The sequence below is a fragment of the Ictalurus furcatus genome, chromosome 28 (assembly GCF_023375685.1).
Source record: "Ictalurus furcatus strain D&B chromosome 28, Billie_1.0, whole genome shotgun sequence".
Lineage (NCBI taxonomy): Eukaryota > Metazoa > Chordata > Actinopteri > Siluriformes > Ictaluridae > Ictalurus > Ictalurus furcatus.
This window is the reverse complement of record NC_071282.1, coordinates 3322633-3335717: the sequence shown is the minus strand read 5'-3', so window position 1 is coordinate 3335717 and position 13085 is coordinate 3322633. Positions and strand designations below refer to the sequence as shown.

The 13085-nt window shown below is 45.9% G+C and overlaps 1 protein-coding gene across 9 annotated transcripts in view; it reads right to left on the bottom strand.

Annotated features, from left to right (window-relative positions):
* The window catches only part of acaca (acetyl-CoA carboxylase alpha), a 31950-nt gene that overhangs the window by 1890 nt on the left and 16975 nt on the right, over nucleotides 1–13085 (bottom strand). For 5 of the 9 annotated variants that reach the window (XM_053617668.1, XM_053617670.1, XM_053617672.1 and 2 more), the window contains 18 exons: nucleotides 11385–11600; nucleotides 11001–11156; nucleotides 10628–10852; nucleotides 10004–10159; nucleotides 9593–9739; nucleotides 9242–9511; nucleotides 8990–9087; nucleotides 8678–8798; nucleotides 8052–8162; nucleotides 6097–6240; nucleotides 5695–5815; nucleotides 4133–4229; nucleotides 3038–3134; nucleotides 2813–2948; nucleotides 2557–2734; nucleotides 2331–2443; nucleotides 1685–1839; nucleotides 718–888 (listed from right to left, as the gene is read on the bottom strand). In XM_053617668.1, coding sequence (XP_053473643.1) covers nucleotides 718–888; nucleotides 1685–1839; nucleotides 2331–2443; nucleotides 2557–2734; nucleotides 2813–2948; nucleotides 3038–3134; nucleotides 4133–4229; nucleotides 5695–5815; nucleotides 6097–6240; nucleotides 8052–8162; nucleotides 8678–8798; nucleotides 8990–9087; nucleotides 9242–9511; nucleotides 9593–9739; nucleotides 10004–10159; nucleotides 10628–10852; nucleotides 11001–11156; nucleotides 11385–11600 — 2712 coding nt within the window. The remainder of the gene's footprint in view (nucleotides 1–717; nucleotides 889–1684; nucleotides 1840–2330; nucleotides 2444–2556; nucleotides 2735–2812; nucleotides 2949–3037; nucleotides 3135–4132; nucleotides 4230–5694; nucleotides 5816–6096; nucleotides 6241–8051; nucleotides 8163–8677; nucleotides 8799–8989; nucleotides 9088–9241; nucleotides 9512–9592; nucleotides 9740–10003; nucleotides 10160–10627; nucleotides 10853–11000; nucleotides 11157–11384; nucleotides 11601–13085) is intronic. The other 4 variants (XM_053617669.1, XM_053617671.1, XM_053617673.1 and 1 more) reach the window with 1 other exon arrangement.

The following is a 13085-nucleotide window of genomic DNA, read 5'->3' as shown; positions in this document are numbered from 1 at the left end:
CTCATGGTGGACGGGAACATTTAACGGCCTTTATTAATCATGTTTAATCCGTTTGCTTTTAATTAAGAAACAGCATGTTGCACTCCTATCTGTGCGTGCCAGGGAGGAGATTAATTGCGGCTTAAGATAGCCCGCTCTGATTGGGGCTAATGCATTAGCCGCGTCAGCCGCCGCCTCCTCCTCTTGCGGATACTTGTGAGGGCCGCCGGCGGCGGTTGGCATCGCGCCAGGAGCCTGGTGCGTCCCTCACGCGCAGACCGAGTCGGCTCGGACTTAAAAACACGGCACTCTTGATGCACCGGCTTTACTGTAGACGATGTGCAGACAATCCGTTTGTTCGTTTCCGTATGAACGGCGAAACGTTACGAAAAACTTCGACAAAATCTAGTGAGGATGTTCACGTGTAAACGAGATGATATTAGTATTCTACCAATTTACACAGGATCACGCTGGTCATCAAATACATTCGAGTACATTTAAAGTCTACATAGAATTGTAGGTGAAACATCGCCTCATGTTTAATAACTAATTTAAAAATCGAATAGATTTATAACGAGACTATATTTAGCATAAAAACGTCTTCACGACTGTTTTAAGCTTTAACATTTCAATAACAATTTATACGTACGATACGTTAAAGTAATTAGAGAACATCAAATTAAGAATGTGATTAAGTGAATCGAATGAAAGGATGTTTATTTTTTTTTTGGGCTGCACCTTCACGGCTCCCTCGGCCTCGACGAACCAGCGCCGCAGCATGGCCTGCACCTGGCCGTCGGTCAGCTCACTGTTAGCCTGCTGGATCTTCTTCTTCACCGTGTCCTCCAACAGGAGCCGCCGCAGACGCCAGTAAAAGAACTGCCTGGACGTGCGCCACTCCAACACGTCCTGCCAACGCGGAACAAAACATTTTTCTGGCTGCGTTTCATTTCATTTTTGCTTCCTTAAAATTTTTACGCAAAGTTTCGTTTTAAGTCACTGCGTAAACAGATTAATAGCATACCACATTCTCTTTTAGTAGTATAGATTATATTGTATTGTATTTAGAGATCGACCGATACAGATTATTTGTTTGTTTGTGTTTATGCGCCCAATAATCGATATTTATTTATCGTTTAACTTTTCGACACAATGATAACGACAACACATGAACTGAACAATTTAATCAATTTCACTTCTTTCTTTGCATACAAAACAAAACAAAACAAAAACCTAATTTATACGCCAATAAATAGAGGGGTCTGAAAGAGTACAAATAAATAAATGAATAAATAAATAAAGTGCACTATTACTAAAGTGTCTTTTTAAAAAAAATAAAGGCTTTGATGAGGTAAACATTACTCTGAGTTTGTCTCTAGCTCGACACGTCTAATTTGCGCACTAATGGCTATGTTAAGTAAATGGTGGTCCTGCGTGCAGTTCTCAAAGCGCCCACAAGATGGCGGCATTTATCGGTGGATCCGATATTACAAAACCGATATCCGATCATGGAAAATAAATCGGTAAAACTGATTATCGGTCGATCTCCGATTGTATTAACTAGCTGTTGTAACGTTCACCACAGAAGCTGTAACCGACAGCGAGAAGCCAGCGACGCTCGTATGTTACCCTAGGAGCCGTAATGCTACACGATAACGTGATACGAGCTGTCACAGCGGGATGAAAAATCGAATCATAGGCTCACAGTGATGACTCCTTTCTCCTGCATGCGTCCCGGCGTGTCGTGCAGGTCGGCAAACTGCACTGCTACTTGATGGTAGATGGGCAGCAGGAACTCCTCTCGCTCCTTCAGTTTGCCCTCCAACTCCTTACGTTCTGATACGTTCAGCTCCGGCGTGCCTGCGTACACACACGCGTAAAGACTGCTGATATAACGTGAGGATTAGCACGAAACAAGAGAACAGCACCACATGCAACGATCCACGTGACCATGCCATTTGCTCTGGGCTAATACGGTTTCTGTAGAAAACTAAAACGTTACTTGGTGTTGTGTTTAAGGGAAAAAAAAACAGGAAAACACAACGGACAAGTATTCAGACCCTTTTCTAAAGCACTAGAACATGTTTTGCTTTGACTATAGTAGTAGTATGATGCCGCCGCCACCATGCTTCACCCTTTTCACCAGACGCAGTAGCTTAAAAACCTCCACAAGGGGTCTGAATACTTTCCAAAGTCCAAATTACTCGTCACTTGCTAGACGTCAGCTTAAATGCCGCTCTCTCGCTAGAACTAGGGTGAAGATGTGTCCGGTGAGATTATCGCGCTCTTAAACGCGAGTTGTTTTATTTATTTTATTTATTACGTCCTCTAAACAAGATTTCTGGACTCACCAAGTCTCTCAGCCAGACCCATGTAAACGGGATCGACGCGCCTCATGGTCTTGACCAGATCCTTCTTTCTAAACTTGATCTCCACCGTCCCCTCCGGCTCCAACACGCCACCGCTGCGCAACGCGACATCCGTTATAACGATGTTAAGGAGCAACACGTACAGTATTGTGTACAGACAAACCGACACGACGTTATTGGGTTTTCTATAGAAACGTAAAGCTCTTACCGGCTGTCCTTGTCTGCGTACATCTCCATGTGGCGCGGGTTGATCGTGGGGTCGATCACTACCCACGATCCTCCACGGAGCTCAGCTTGAGGCGGGATGTAGACCAGCACCGGCTGCCTGTACTCCCTCAGGCCGTCCACGATGTACGCGCCGAACTTCAGCACCTGGTCGTACATGTCTGCAGGCAAGATGTGTTTTAGAATATGTTTTTATACCGCGGCGCCGTTGATTGGTTTACGGACCGAAACGTACGGACCTTTCATGCCGCCAGAAAAGCCTCTCCAGTTGGCGAACACCATGAGAGGAAGCCCCTCGCGGTTCAGGTCCTTAATAGCTTGAGCCGTCTTAAAAGCAGAGTCGGGGAACCACACCTGACCGGCCTGCTGGATGATCTAAAGAAGACAAGACACATACACACGATGAGCATGGCGAGTCCGCATGTAGTAGCGTCCGGGTGCGAGAGTGCGAGTCTGAGGCTCACTTTGGCCTCCGAGTCCAGGTTAGCCGGATCTGCCGGGATGGACAGCTCGACTGTTCTCGTCTCCACGGCGACCACGCCGACTGGGATACCTCCCAACCTGCAAACATAGCATGAATACTCATATCATTAATAATATTTGGTGTTAGGCATCAATGATTATACGAAAGTATACTAAACACGGTCCCCGTCGAAAGTATTGGAACAGCAAGGGCTGTTATCCAGCTATTGTTATTGAGATCAAAAGATCGGAATTTCATCGTTCGTTTCCTGACTATATGCATCCAGATGTGTTAAACAACTCCGAACATGGCAGCTTTTGTTTGAGTAAACCCACTCTTTCAAAGCAATCAAGGAAAAATATTGGAACATGTGACTGATCGGTTTTTCTTGCTGCCCGGGTGTGCTCTGGCTGTTTAACGAATTAATAAGGATAGGTCTGAATGTCTACTCTTTGGTTCGAGCCCTAGGTTTCGCCCGTGAAGGTTGCGTTTGTTGTTAAAAAGGATAAACCGACACGAAGACCAGGGAGCTGTCTATTGAAACGCGAACGCCATTTTGAAGCTGAGAGAAAAAAAATCTAAATCAGTGGCGTTTCATTCAATGGGACTTTCTCACGGTGGGAAACTGCTACAAAGAGAAGACACCGGAGACTCCTTCCATCAATGTCGCATAAATCTCTCCTTACAGAAAACATTTCGAGAAATGTTGTTTGAGAAATATAATTAGGGAAATTTATAGTAGTCGTCCTAAACTCCTGTCCTAAAAACCTGGAGCTTCCTCAGGGAAATTAAAAAACAAACAAGCAAACAAAAACAGTGCACTGGGACCCAGGGCAGGACAGCACAAGACTGATGATGAACTAATGGTTTCCATGAAAAGCTTTGAAAGTGTGCTGAGAGAGAGAGAGAGAGAGAGAGAGAGGGGATGAATAGCTCTCTGAAGGAGAGCTTGATCGTTATGAAGGTGTCGTGGCCTTGTGTTTCCAATAGTAATGGAAATAAGAAGTAAACGATGCAGATACAGTACGTGTCCATAGATAATGACATCTAAAAGGATCGATGTGTTTAGGTATAATGTCGATGTGCAGGAGCTCACCTGGCTCTGCCCACCACCACACTCTGTGCCCACGGCTGCATGATCTCCATAAACGAACCGTGGTCAAAGAAACCATTGACCCACGCTCCTTTAGGGTCTGCGAGAGAGAAAGAGAGAGAAAGAGAGAAAGAGAGAGAGAAAATGAAAGAGAGCAAGATAGACAGAGAGAGAAACATTATATATATATAAATAATGTATATATATATAAAATGTAGAGAAAGAGAGAGAGACAGAGAGAGAGAGACGGGGGGGGTGTTTGAGAGGGGGGGGGCAGAGACATACAGAGAGGGGGGAGAGAGAGAGAAAGGAGAGAGGGGGGGGGGCAGAAACATACAGAGAAACAGAGAGGGAGAGAGACAGAGAGAGAGAGAGAGAGAGAGAGAGAGAGCGGGCAGAGGCATACAGAAATACAGGGAGAGCAGACAGAGACAGACAGATACAGAGAAACACAGAGAGAGAGAGAGAGAGAGAGAGAGAGAGAGAGAGAGAGAGAGAGAGAGAGAGAGAGAGAGAGGGGGAGGGGGGCAGAGACGTACAGAGAAACAGAGAGGGGGAGAGAGAGAGAGAGGTCTGAGGAACTCTATATAATCTTTTTAAAGTCTCTTTTTCCTAAAAACTCTAAAATTGCGTTAGGCTTGACTTTGTTAAAAATTTCTTCCAGTGTTGACTGAATAAAACTAAAACAGGTTTGTCACGGTGTTCAGACCAGTACAGTGTAATAAAACATGCTTGGAGGATAATGGGTTCTGGCAGAAGCTACATGTTGGTGAGTCTCCTCCTAACATTCCCCTCGTGGATCATCCTGGAGTGACCTGTTCCACAGAGATCTAGTGGAGAACATCTGGTCCCGGAGAAGCGTTTCTTTTGCTAACGATACGGCTGACGTCATGGGGTTTTGTTCACGGTGCATTGCTCGCACTCAGTTTGCCATTCCTTATTAATAGACGAGTTTATTAAAGGTTTTCGGGTCAGTGGGAGGGGATCGGACACTTTTGGAAAAATCGGCTGATAGTGCCTCTTTTGCAGCAATGCCTGCGTTGTCATTTCCCAGGATTCCACAGGGTCCAGGTACCCAGAGGTAAATTTTGGACCTCCAGATCCAGCAATTTGCAAACAATCTTTCGTTCCTCTCATCTGTATTAGACACATTAATCTGTTTGGGTGTTTTTTTTGGTCACATTTTCATCAGCATCTCCATGAGTCATCCTAGCGGCCAGGATTTCACCTTTTTTTTAGTTTATCAACAAAGTCGCAGGTATGACGTCAGCGTGGGATTAAGCTGTGTGTCTGGGCTCGAGGCCGTGTCTCGTTCCCTTTGCTGTAATTATAGAGATGTGGAATCTCTCCTGGCTGGAAAGCGGGAGGCCCATCCATCGCAGCCTTATCTCTGTGAACCCAGAGCCTGAACATCTTACAGCGAGTCTTACAGTGATCTACTGGTGCAGTTCCTGACCCCTCACACACACACTTCTCCAATATCACTGCTATCTGATTTCAAAGCAAACCAATCAATCAAGCACGGGTTAAATTTCTCTAATATACGTAGAAGACCATTTTCTCACTCGGACTGGCTCGTCCTGCCAGCATCCACCGAGGGTCGTACGGCGCTTTTGTGGGTACGAACTCCACCAGCCGATCGATGGGGTCCTTGGCTGCCAGCAGCGGCACGGGGCTCGCCGTGTTCTGAAAAAATAAATAAATAAATAAATGTAAAAAATATGCTGATAATCGGATGAAGGCCGCTGCACAAAAATAAGTTTTCTGTAACGGACTTGTTTCGTGGATGTTCCACATCATCGAACGTAGCTATAAACGGATAAGAAGTACGGCGTGTCATACTTTTTGTCCGTTTATTCCTTAACAAAGTTTTTTTAATTGTACTGGAAACTGAAGTAAAACTGAAGTGTGTAGTGGATGTGATTTATTTATTTATCCCCCCCCCCCCCCCCCGCCAACCCCTCCACCTTGGGCATGTAGGAGAGCCACTGCAGCAGTGTGTAAACACCCTCGAAGTCGTCGCACACCGTGGTGTGTGTAACGCCGTTGTTGTGCATGATCTGGACGCCTCCCAGCTGGTTATTGGACGTGTAAACCTCACGGCCGAGGACCTGCACAGAGAGAGAGAGAGATAGAGAGTGAGAGAGAGACAGAGAGAGAGAGAAAGAGAGCACAGAGAGAGAGAGAGCGCACAGAGAGCGAGGGAGAGAGAGTGTGAGAGCACACGGAGAGAGAGAGAGAGAGAGTGCACAGAGCGAGAGCAAGTGAGAGAGCGCACACAGAGAGAGAGAGAGAGAGAGAGAGAGAGAGAGAGAGAGAGAGAGAAAGAGAGAGCACACGTATAGGGAGAGAGTGGCAGGGAGAGGGGGGGGGAGAGTGTGAGGGAGGAACAGCAAGAGAGGGAGAGAGAGGAAGGGAGAGAGAGGGGGAGAGAGTGGGAGGGAGAGAGAGGGAGGGGGAGAGAGGGAGAGAGGGAGGGGGAGAGAGGGAGAGAGGGAGAGGGAGAGAGGAAGAGAGAGAGGGAGAGAGAGAGGGAGAGAGAGAGAGAGGGAGAGAGGAAGAGAGAGAGGGAGCGCACATAGAGCAAACACGTCAAACACGATTTAACCTTCTTTTATGTTCTACTCAAACGCATTAAATTGGATATTTTTGTTTATTTTTAAGTTACTTAACTTTCCTTATTTTCCCTTCGTCCGGACAAAAATCTTCAGCAACAACGATAAAGGTACAAATCGATTGCAGATTTCGACGAACAAACCGGTTTTAGGGTTTCCCCCTTGGTTTTCTTTTATTTTTATAAGGCCAAACTATAACGAGTAGTAGGCGGTCTCCTGCTCTGTGCACGTAGCCCAGAAATGACTTCTCTCTCTTTGTGCACGATCTGAATTGAAGTTCGACCTTACGTTACGTTACGTATTTCGATGTCAAGCGCAGGTTTACAGCGCGCCGCACGACGACTGAACCGCGTTTCATTTCGTTCGCACCCATGCGTACAAAAGGGACAGAAAACTGAAAAATAGGCACAAAGCAGAACCATTTCTGCACACAATGAAATGGAAATAATAATAATAAAAAAAATAATAATAAAAATCTATAGATGCCAACAGAGAGCACGCTTTCCAAAGAATGATGCGCGTGCCCTTTCCTCCCCCAGCCTCGGGCATCAAGTTATTTCTATGCAAATAACGATGTCATGATTTTTTTTCTTCTTTTATTAACACTACCAGACCTGCAGGAGACTGAGAAAAAGACAGACAGAAAGAATGAAAGGAAGGAAGATGGAGATGTGAAAATTGACGGGCAAACAATTCAAAATGACAAAATATGCATAGAGATTATTAGGAAACGAGCGGAACACGCTGGACCTCTATCAAGGAACACGCGTTCCTGACCAATTCGTAACAAATCTTTGCTCCCAAAAACGTAGACGTACTAACTGCACGAACCGAACAGCAATCTATCGCGTCACAGATGAGAGAAACTGATTGAGAGGGCGGGGGTGGGGCCCCAAACAAAACCGGTCCTACACCGTCACCGCGCTGCACTCCATGGCCTGAATTTACTGACGCAATTAAACCGGGAGCAAATTAAACTGGCCTTATCTGCCGGGGCAGCGTGGAAATTTATGCGCGCGAGCAAACAGTTATGACGGCCGTTTGTATACGAGAGACGGGGGAAAAAGGGAAAACGGTTCCCGCTGCATCAATTAATGTGCGGCGGTTCAGAAAGCGGAACCGATTACGGAGCGAGTTTCCAAACGCGTCTCAGAAAAGAGCTGTTCTTCGAGTCACCGGAGATGTTTCCGTCCGCAGAGCTGGATGTAATCCACGCCCCCCCGGTTTCTGAAATACTCAAACCGGTCCTTCTGGAACCTACGCACGGGTCACGTTATGTGACGGTTCGTCCAGAAGACCGGACGCACCTTGTTGAGGGCTCCGGCTCCCGTCAGGATGATGTGCGAGTTCTCCACCTGGATGGTCCGCTGGCCGAGACGCACCAGGTACGCGCCGATCCCGATGGCCCTGCATGTCACCTGAGCAGCACGACGCCACACACACACACACGCACAGAATTAACACCAAATCACACAACAATTAAATACTATATGAAATTAGTCGGAGTAACAATATCATAAGTATTGTAATCATATGCAGGTTTTTGGGCTGAACATTAAAACAAAATTGTTTGGGTTACTAATACTCAAGATGCATATAAGCTGAGGGTCGGGTGATAAAAAAAAAAAAGTAAAAAATCTACAATACGTGACCATAAAGTTACATTGTACAAAAAAAAAAGAAAAAAAAAAAAGGGGGAAAATGCATGTTTAATGATCCTTTTATTATTTATATAACGTCTACAAAATACATCAACATAAAGGGAGAAAAATAAAGACAGATTTAACATAAAAATGTTACAATTTGATATATTGACTCTGAATATGCTGAATTAGAATAATAATAATAATAAAAAAAAACACAACAAAAGCTTTTTTTAAAATGTTACAATTGTGTGTGTGCGCGTGTGTGTGTGTGTGTGTTTCTACTGTACCAGGTTCATGGTGATGATCTCCTCATAAGCGAGCGAAGATTCTCCGGCGATCATCCCTGAGCCTCTCAGGTTCTCTACGCCCAAGCCTTCCTCCTTTCCAATGATGTCTGTGATCTTATACCTGCATGTACACACACACACACACACACACACACACACACACACACACATGCACGCACATGCACGCACCATATTAAACCCTTTAAAACAAGTATAGCTGAACACTAGCACTTCAGTTTTAAGTGGATTTGCAGAACAGCACCAGCCACGTAAACAAACAAACAAACTGTCAAATCAGAACCGTGTGCACACCTCGATTCCCCTTCGTCCTCCACGTGCTCGCAGTGCACCGAGTTCAGCGCAGAGACCTTCTTATAGTCCTGAGGTGTGAGGTAGAGGTACTTAAATCCCTGTCAGACAAAACCAAAATGACCCACGTATGAAGTTCCATGTGTATTTTAGAGCATTTTATGCTTTCTGTATACTCCTGAGTGAGATGTGTTGCGCCCTGAATATTGCGTTTTTAAAAAAAAAATCTGCACACACCACAGTGTGGCGTCTCACCTTGTACGGGTCGGCCGGGTCCTGCCAGGCCACGTGGAACATGTGTCTGATCTCCTCCGCCAGGCCGATGCGGGCGCCGCTGTTGGCGGCGATGTAGACGCGCGGGATGCCGCTCTCGCGCGCCATCTCCGATGCCTGCTGGAAGAGGACGTCCTCCTGCGGCCCGAACGAGCCGATCTTGTGGGTGATGTCGTTGCTGATCACGACGATGTCGCGGCCAGCGGGGTACTCGGGTGTCCTGAGGGTGATCCGCCACGCCACCATGCCAATCTACAAAACGTACAGTTAGAGCTTCGTTGACAAGATATGGAAATTTGCTACGATCTGAACGCCGAGTACTGAGAGTCGGACCTCATTGCCACCAGGCAAGCGGTTCATCTGCACCAGCTGACCCTGAGAGTCCAGCACCAGCTCGGTGAAGGTGAGGAGCTCAGAGGGAAGGGGGCACTTGGGCAGCTGAGCGTACGTGTCCATGGATTGCCACAGCTTTTTCAGCGCCTGGACGAATGACAGCAGGAGGGGCAAATGAAAAAAACAAAAACGGATAGAAAAGCCACAGATCTAGACCACGCCCACAAAAAACAATTTCTCGAATTCGAGACATAAAATCATACCTTTCACATGATCTCATACTTTGTAATTTGTCATTTTACGGAATACTCGCCGACGTGAACTATCATCGAATTTATGAAGAAAACCCTAGACGTTGATCCTACAGATTTTTAGTTTATTATTTATTATTATTCTTGTTGCCGAGCGCACCTGTCTGAACATCTCGGGCAGGTCGTAGACGTAGGTGGTGCCGAGGCTCTGGGCCTGGAAGCGTTTGGACTGCAGCAGGTCTTTGGTGACGTACGGTGTGTTGATGAGCATGCCATGGAGAGGCCCCTGCTTGTCTCCGTACGCCTGGAACATGATCTAGAATAAAAAATAAATAAATAAATAAAAACGAGACGAAGAAGAAAAGAAAGAAAAAAAAAAGAAAAGAAAATATGACATGACCATGAACGACACTGATGTCTGTGCTGAAAGGTTCTGCTAACATTAGACATTTATTAAAATGACACTGATTATTATTATTATTATTTATTCGTTATTTTTATTCTGCAGATCGCCTTTGTTTCAGGTCAAAGTGGTTTAAAATAAAATAACACATCCGTACATTGTACACATTTATATAAAAGCAACCACGTGCAGAAAACGTGATGAGGAGACCTACCTCGTCTGCTGTAGAAAGAAAAATATGAGGAAATCCTGACAAAAACCTTGCACCGCATTTTGAATATTTTTCTCACGATATCATGGAACGATGTGAAACATGACACTAGCACTAAAACCATTCAACTGTGTGTGTGTGTGCGTGAGTGAGAGACGTGTGGGCCCCACCTGGCGGTCATTGGGCCCCACCTGTCCCGTGCGAGAGTCCGTGACCTCCTTGTACAGACTGATGTCCAGGTAGTAGCCGCTCTCGTTGGTCAGGAACAGGCGGATGGGGATCTGCTTGCCCGTGGGCGTGAGCCGGATGTTGATCTTCAGCTCGGCTTGGAGCACGCGCAGCTTCCACAGACGGCTGCCATAACGCATCACCATGGAACGCACCGACTCCTCGATCTGCCACACACACACACACACACACACACACACACACACACACACACACACACACACACACACAGTGTTTCAGTCCTAGAGCTCACAGAGAACATGGGCTTCCTAGTCAAGCAACACACTGTACCGAACTATTGCGCAAAAACAGAACCTTTGAGGGATCCATGATGACGGTGGGGACGAAGTTGAGGAAGATGTGGTTGCAGTCTGTGCGCACCGTGGTGTTGTTGAAGGCCACCTCCAGCTCGTCCATGGCTTCCAAGAGCAGTCGCTCGGCCTCGTTGTGGAGGTACTCGAAAGAGGCTTCCTGAAAAGCACGACAAACGGAAATAAATCAAATCAAAATCAATCACACACACTGTAATACCACATCAACATGCGATGGCGTTACATATTTAAAGTTATGGTTGTGTCTAGAAAAACATTCCCTCGCTCAGTTCAGTGACCTGTAACCTCTTTTTCTGTGTAATTAAAATACTTTCTTCACTCGCGAAAGGGAAGCCGAGAGGAATAGAAGAATAAGAATCGTTTTTACCTTGGTGACGAGGTCCGAGTGGCGGATGATGGCACGAACGAAGAAGCGGTAGTCTGTGACCTCGGCACCCACCTCCACGCGGGCGGCGCCCAGGTACAGGTGCATCTTGTGGTTGGCGCACGGGATGGCGGTGAGCGCAAAGTTCCGCATGCGGTTCAGTTCCAGCTGGAAGGCCAGCGCCGGCTCCAGGTGCCTGTAGATCCGGTCCTCTTCGAACTGGACGCACAAACAGAACCGCGGGTCATCAAAAACATTCAACTTTCCCAAAAACACAGGGAGGGAATAATATAAACACTGGAGAAGAAGAAGGTGAAATTCAGTTGAATCCCCCCCCCACACACACACACCCCCACCCCGTCCAGCGCTAATAGCAGGCTAGATTTAGTAAATGTAGGTAATCACAGCTAGCTAATGGACGTCATCTCTCTCAAATGGGCAAAATAATTAAAAAGTTCATTAAAGTAATGAGCTTTGGTGGAACCATTTTAGAAAACTATCACAGTCAGGAGGAGCCATTATCAAACATGATTGAGAGGCTATCAGAGAGCGTGCCGGCGCAGGAGGGGAGGACCCTTCCTCTACTACAGCGTTATTTCTGTCTGGAAAAGAAAGAACGGCTTTGTAGTGAGGAGAAAGAAGAACAAAAAGGCCTCGTGAGTGTTCGACTTTCCCGGCACGTGTGCCGAGCGTGAACACTTCTGATGAAAGGACACTCCGGAGGACAGCTCCGAATAAAACAGCGACTTTTAGACTTCACCTGAAAAAAAAACGAGTCACACCCTGGTTTAAAAAGCGTTAACCGAGGCCCGGGGTCTTTTACTCCCAATCTCTCATCTTCCTGTCTTGGAGAAGGATGAATCTGACACAAAGCCTGAAGCTGGACGCACACGTCTCACGTGGCAATGATTCTAATATCGCAGGGAAACCTGGGACGCAGCGCTGCCATCGACAATATCTACATTTATTCTTTTATACTTCTTTTCCCCTCCTTTCTCTCTTTCGTTCCTTCCTTCCTCACTTTCATGTTCCTTTCTCTCTTTTCCATCCTCCCCATTTCTGGCTTTCCTTCGTTCTGTCTTTCCTTCCATCATTACCATTCTTTCTTTATCCTCCCTTCTTACTTTTCTCTATCTTTTCTTCCTTCCTCCCCATTTCTTTTCCTTTTCTTTCGCTCTTCCTTCCTTTCTCCCTATTTTATCTGCCTTCTGTCCTTCCTTCTTCCCTATTTTCCTTTATTCCCTCCTCCCTTCTTTCATCCATATTTTTCCTTCCTGTATATTTTACCTTCCTCCCTTCATTCTTCTCTCTTTTTCCTTCCTTCCATCTTCCTGGATTTTCCTTCCTTTCCTTTCTTTACTTCCTCCCTCCCATTATTTTTCCTTCCTTTCTTCCTGTCTTCCCCCCTTTCTTCCTTGTCCATCTGTCTGTCCTACCTTTCTGTCCTCCTGCTCATTTTTCCTTCCTGCCTCTCTCCTTTTTTTTCTTCCTTCCTGTCTTTCTTTTCCCTTCTTTCCTTTCCTTCTGTAATTTCTATTTAACTTCTTCTGTCCTTATTTCCATCCTTCATCCTCCCCCCACCCACCTCCTTCATTCCCATTATTTATTTACTACAATTTTTTCAAATGTAACCTTTTTTGACATCAATCTTTCAGAAGTCTTACTGCAGTTTGATAAATGTTACCACATTCATGAAATATAAAT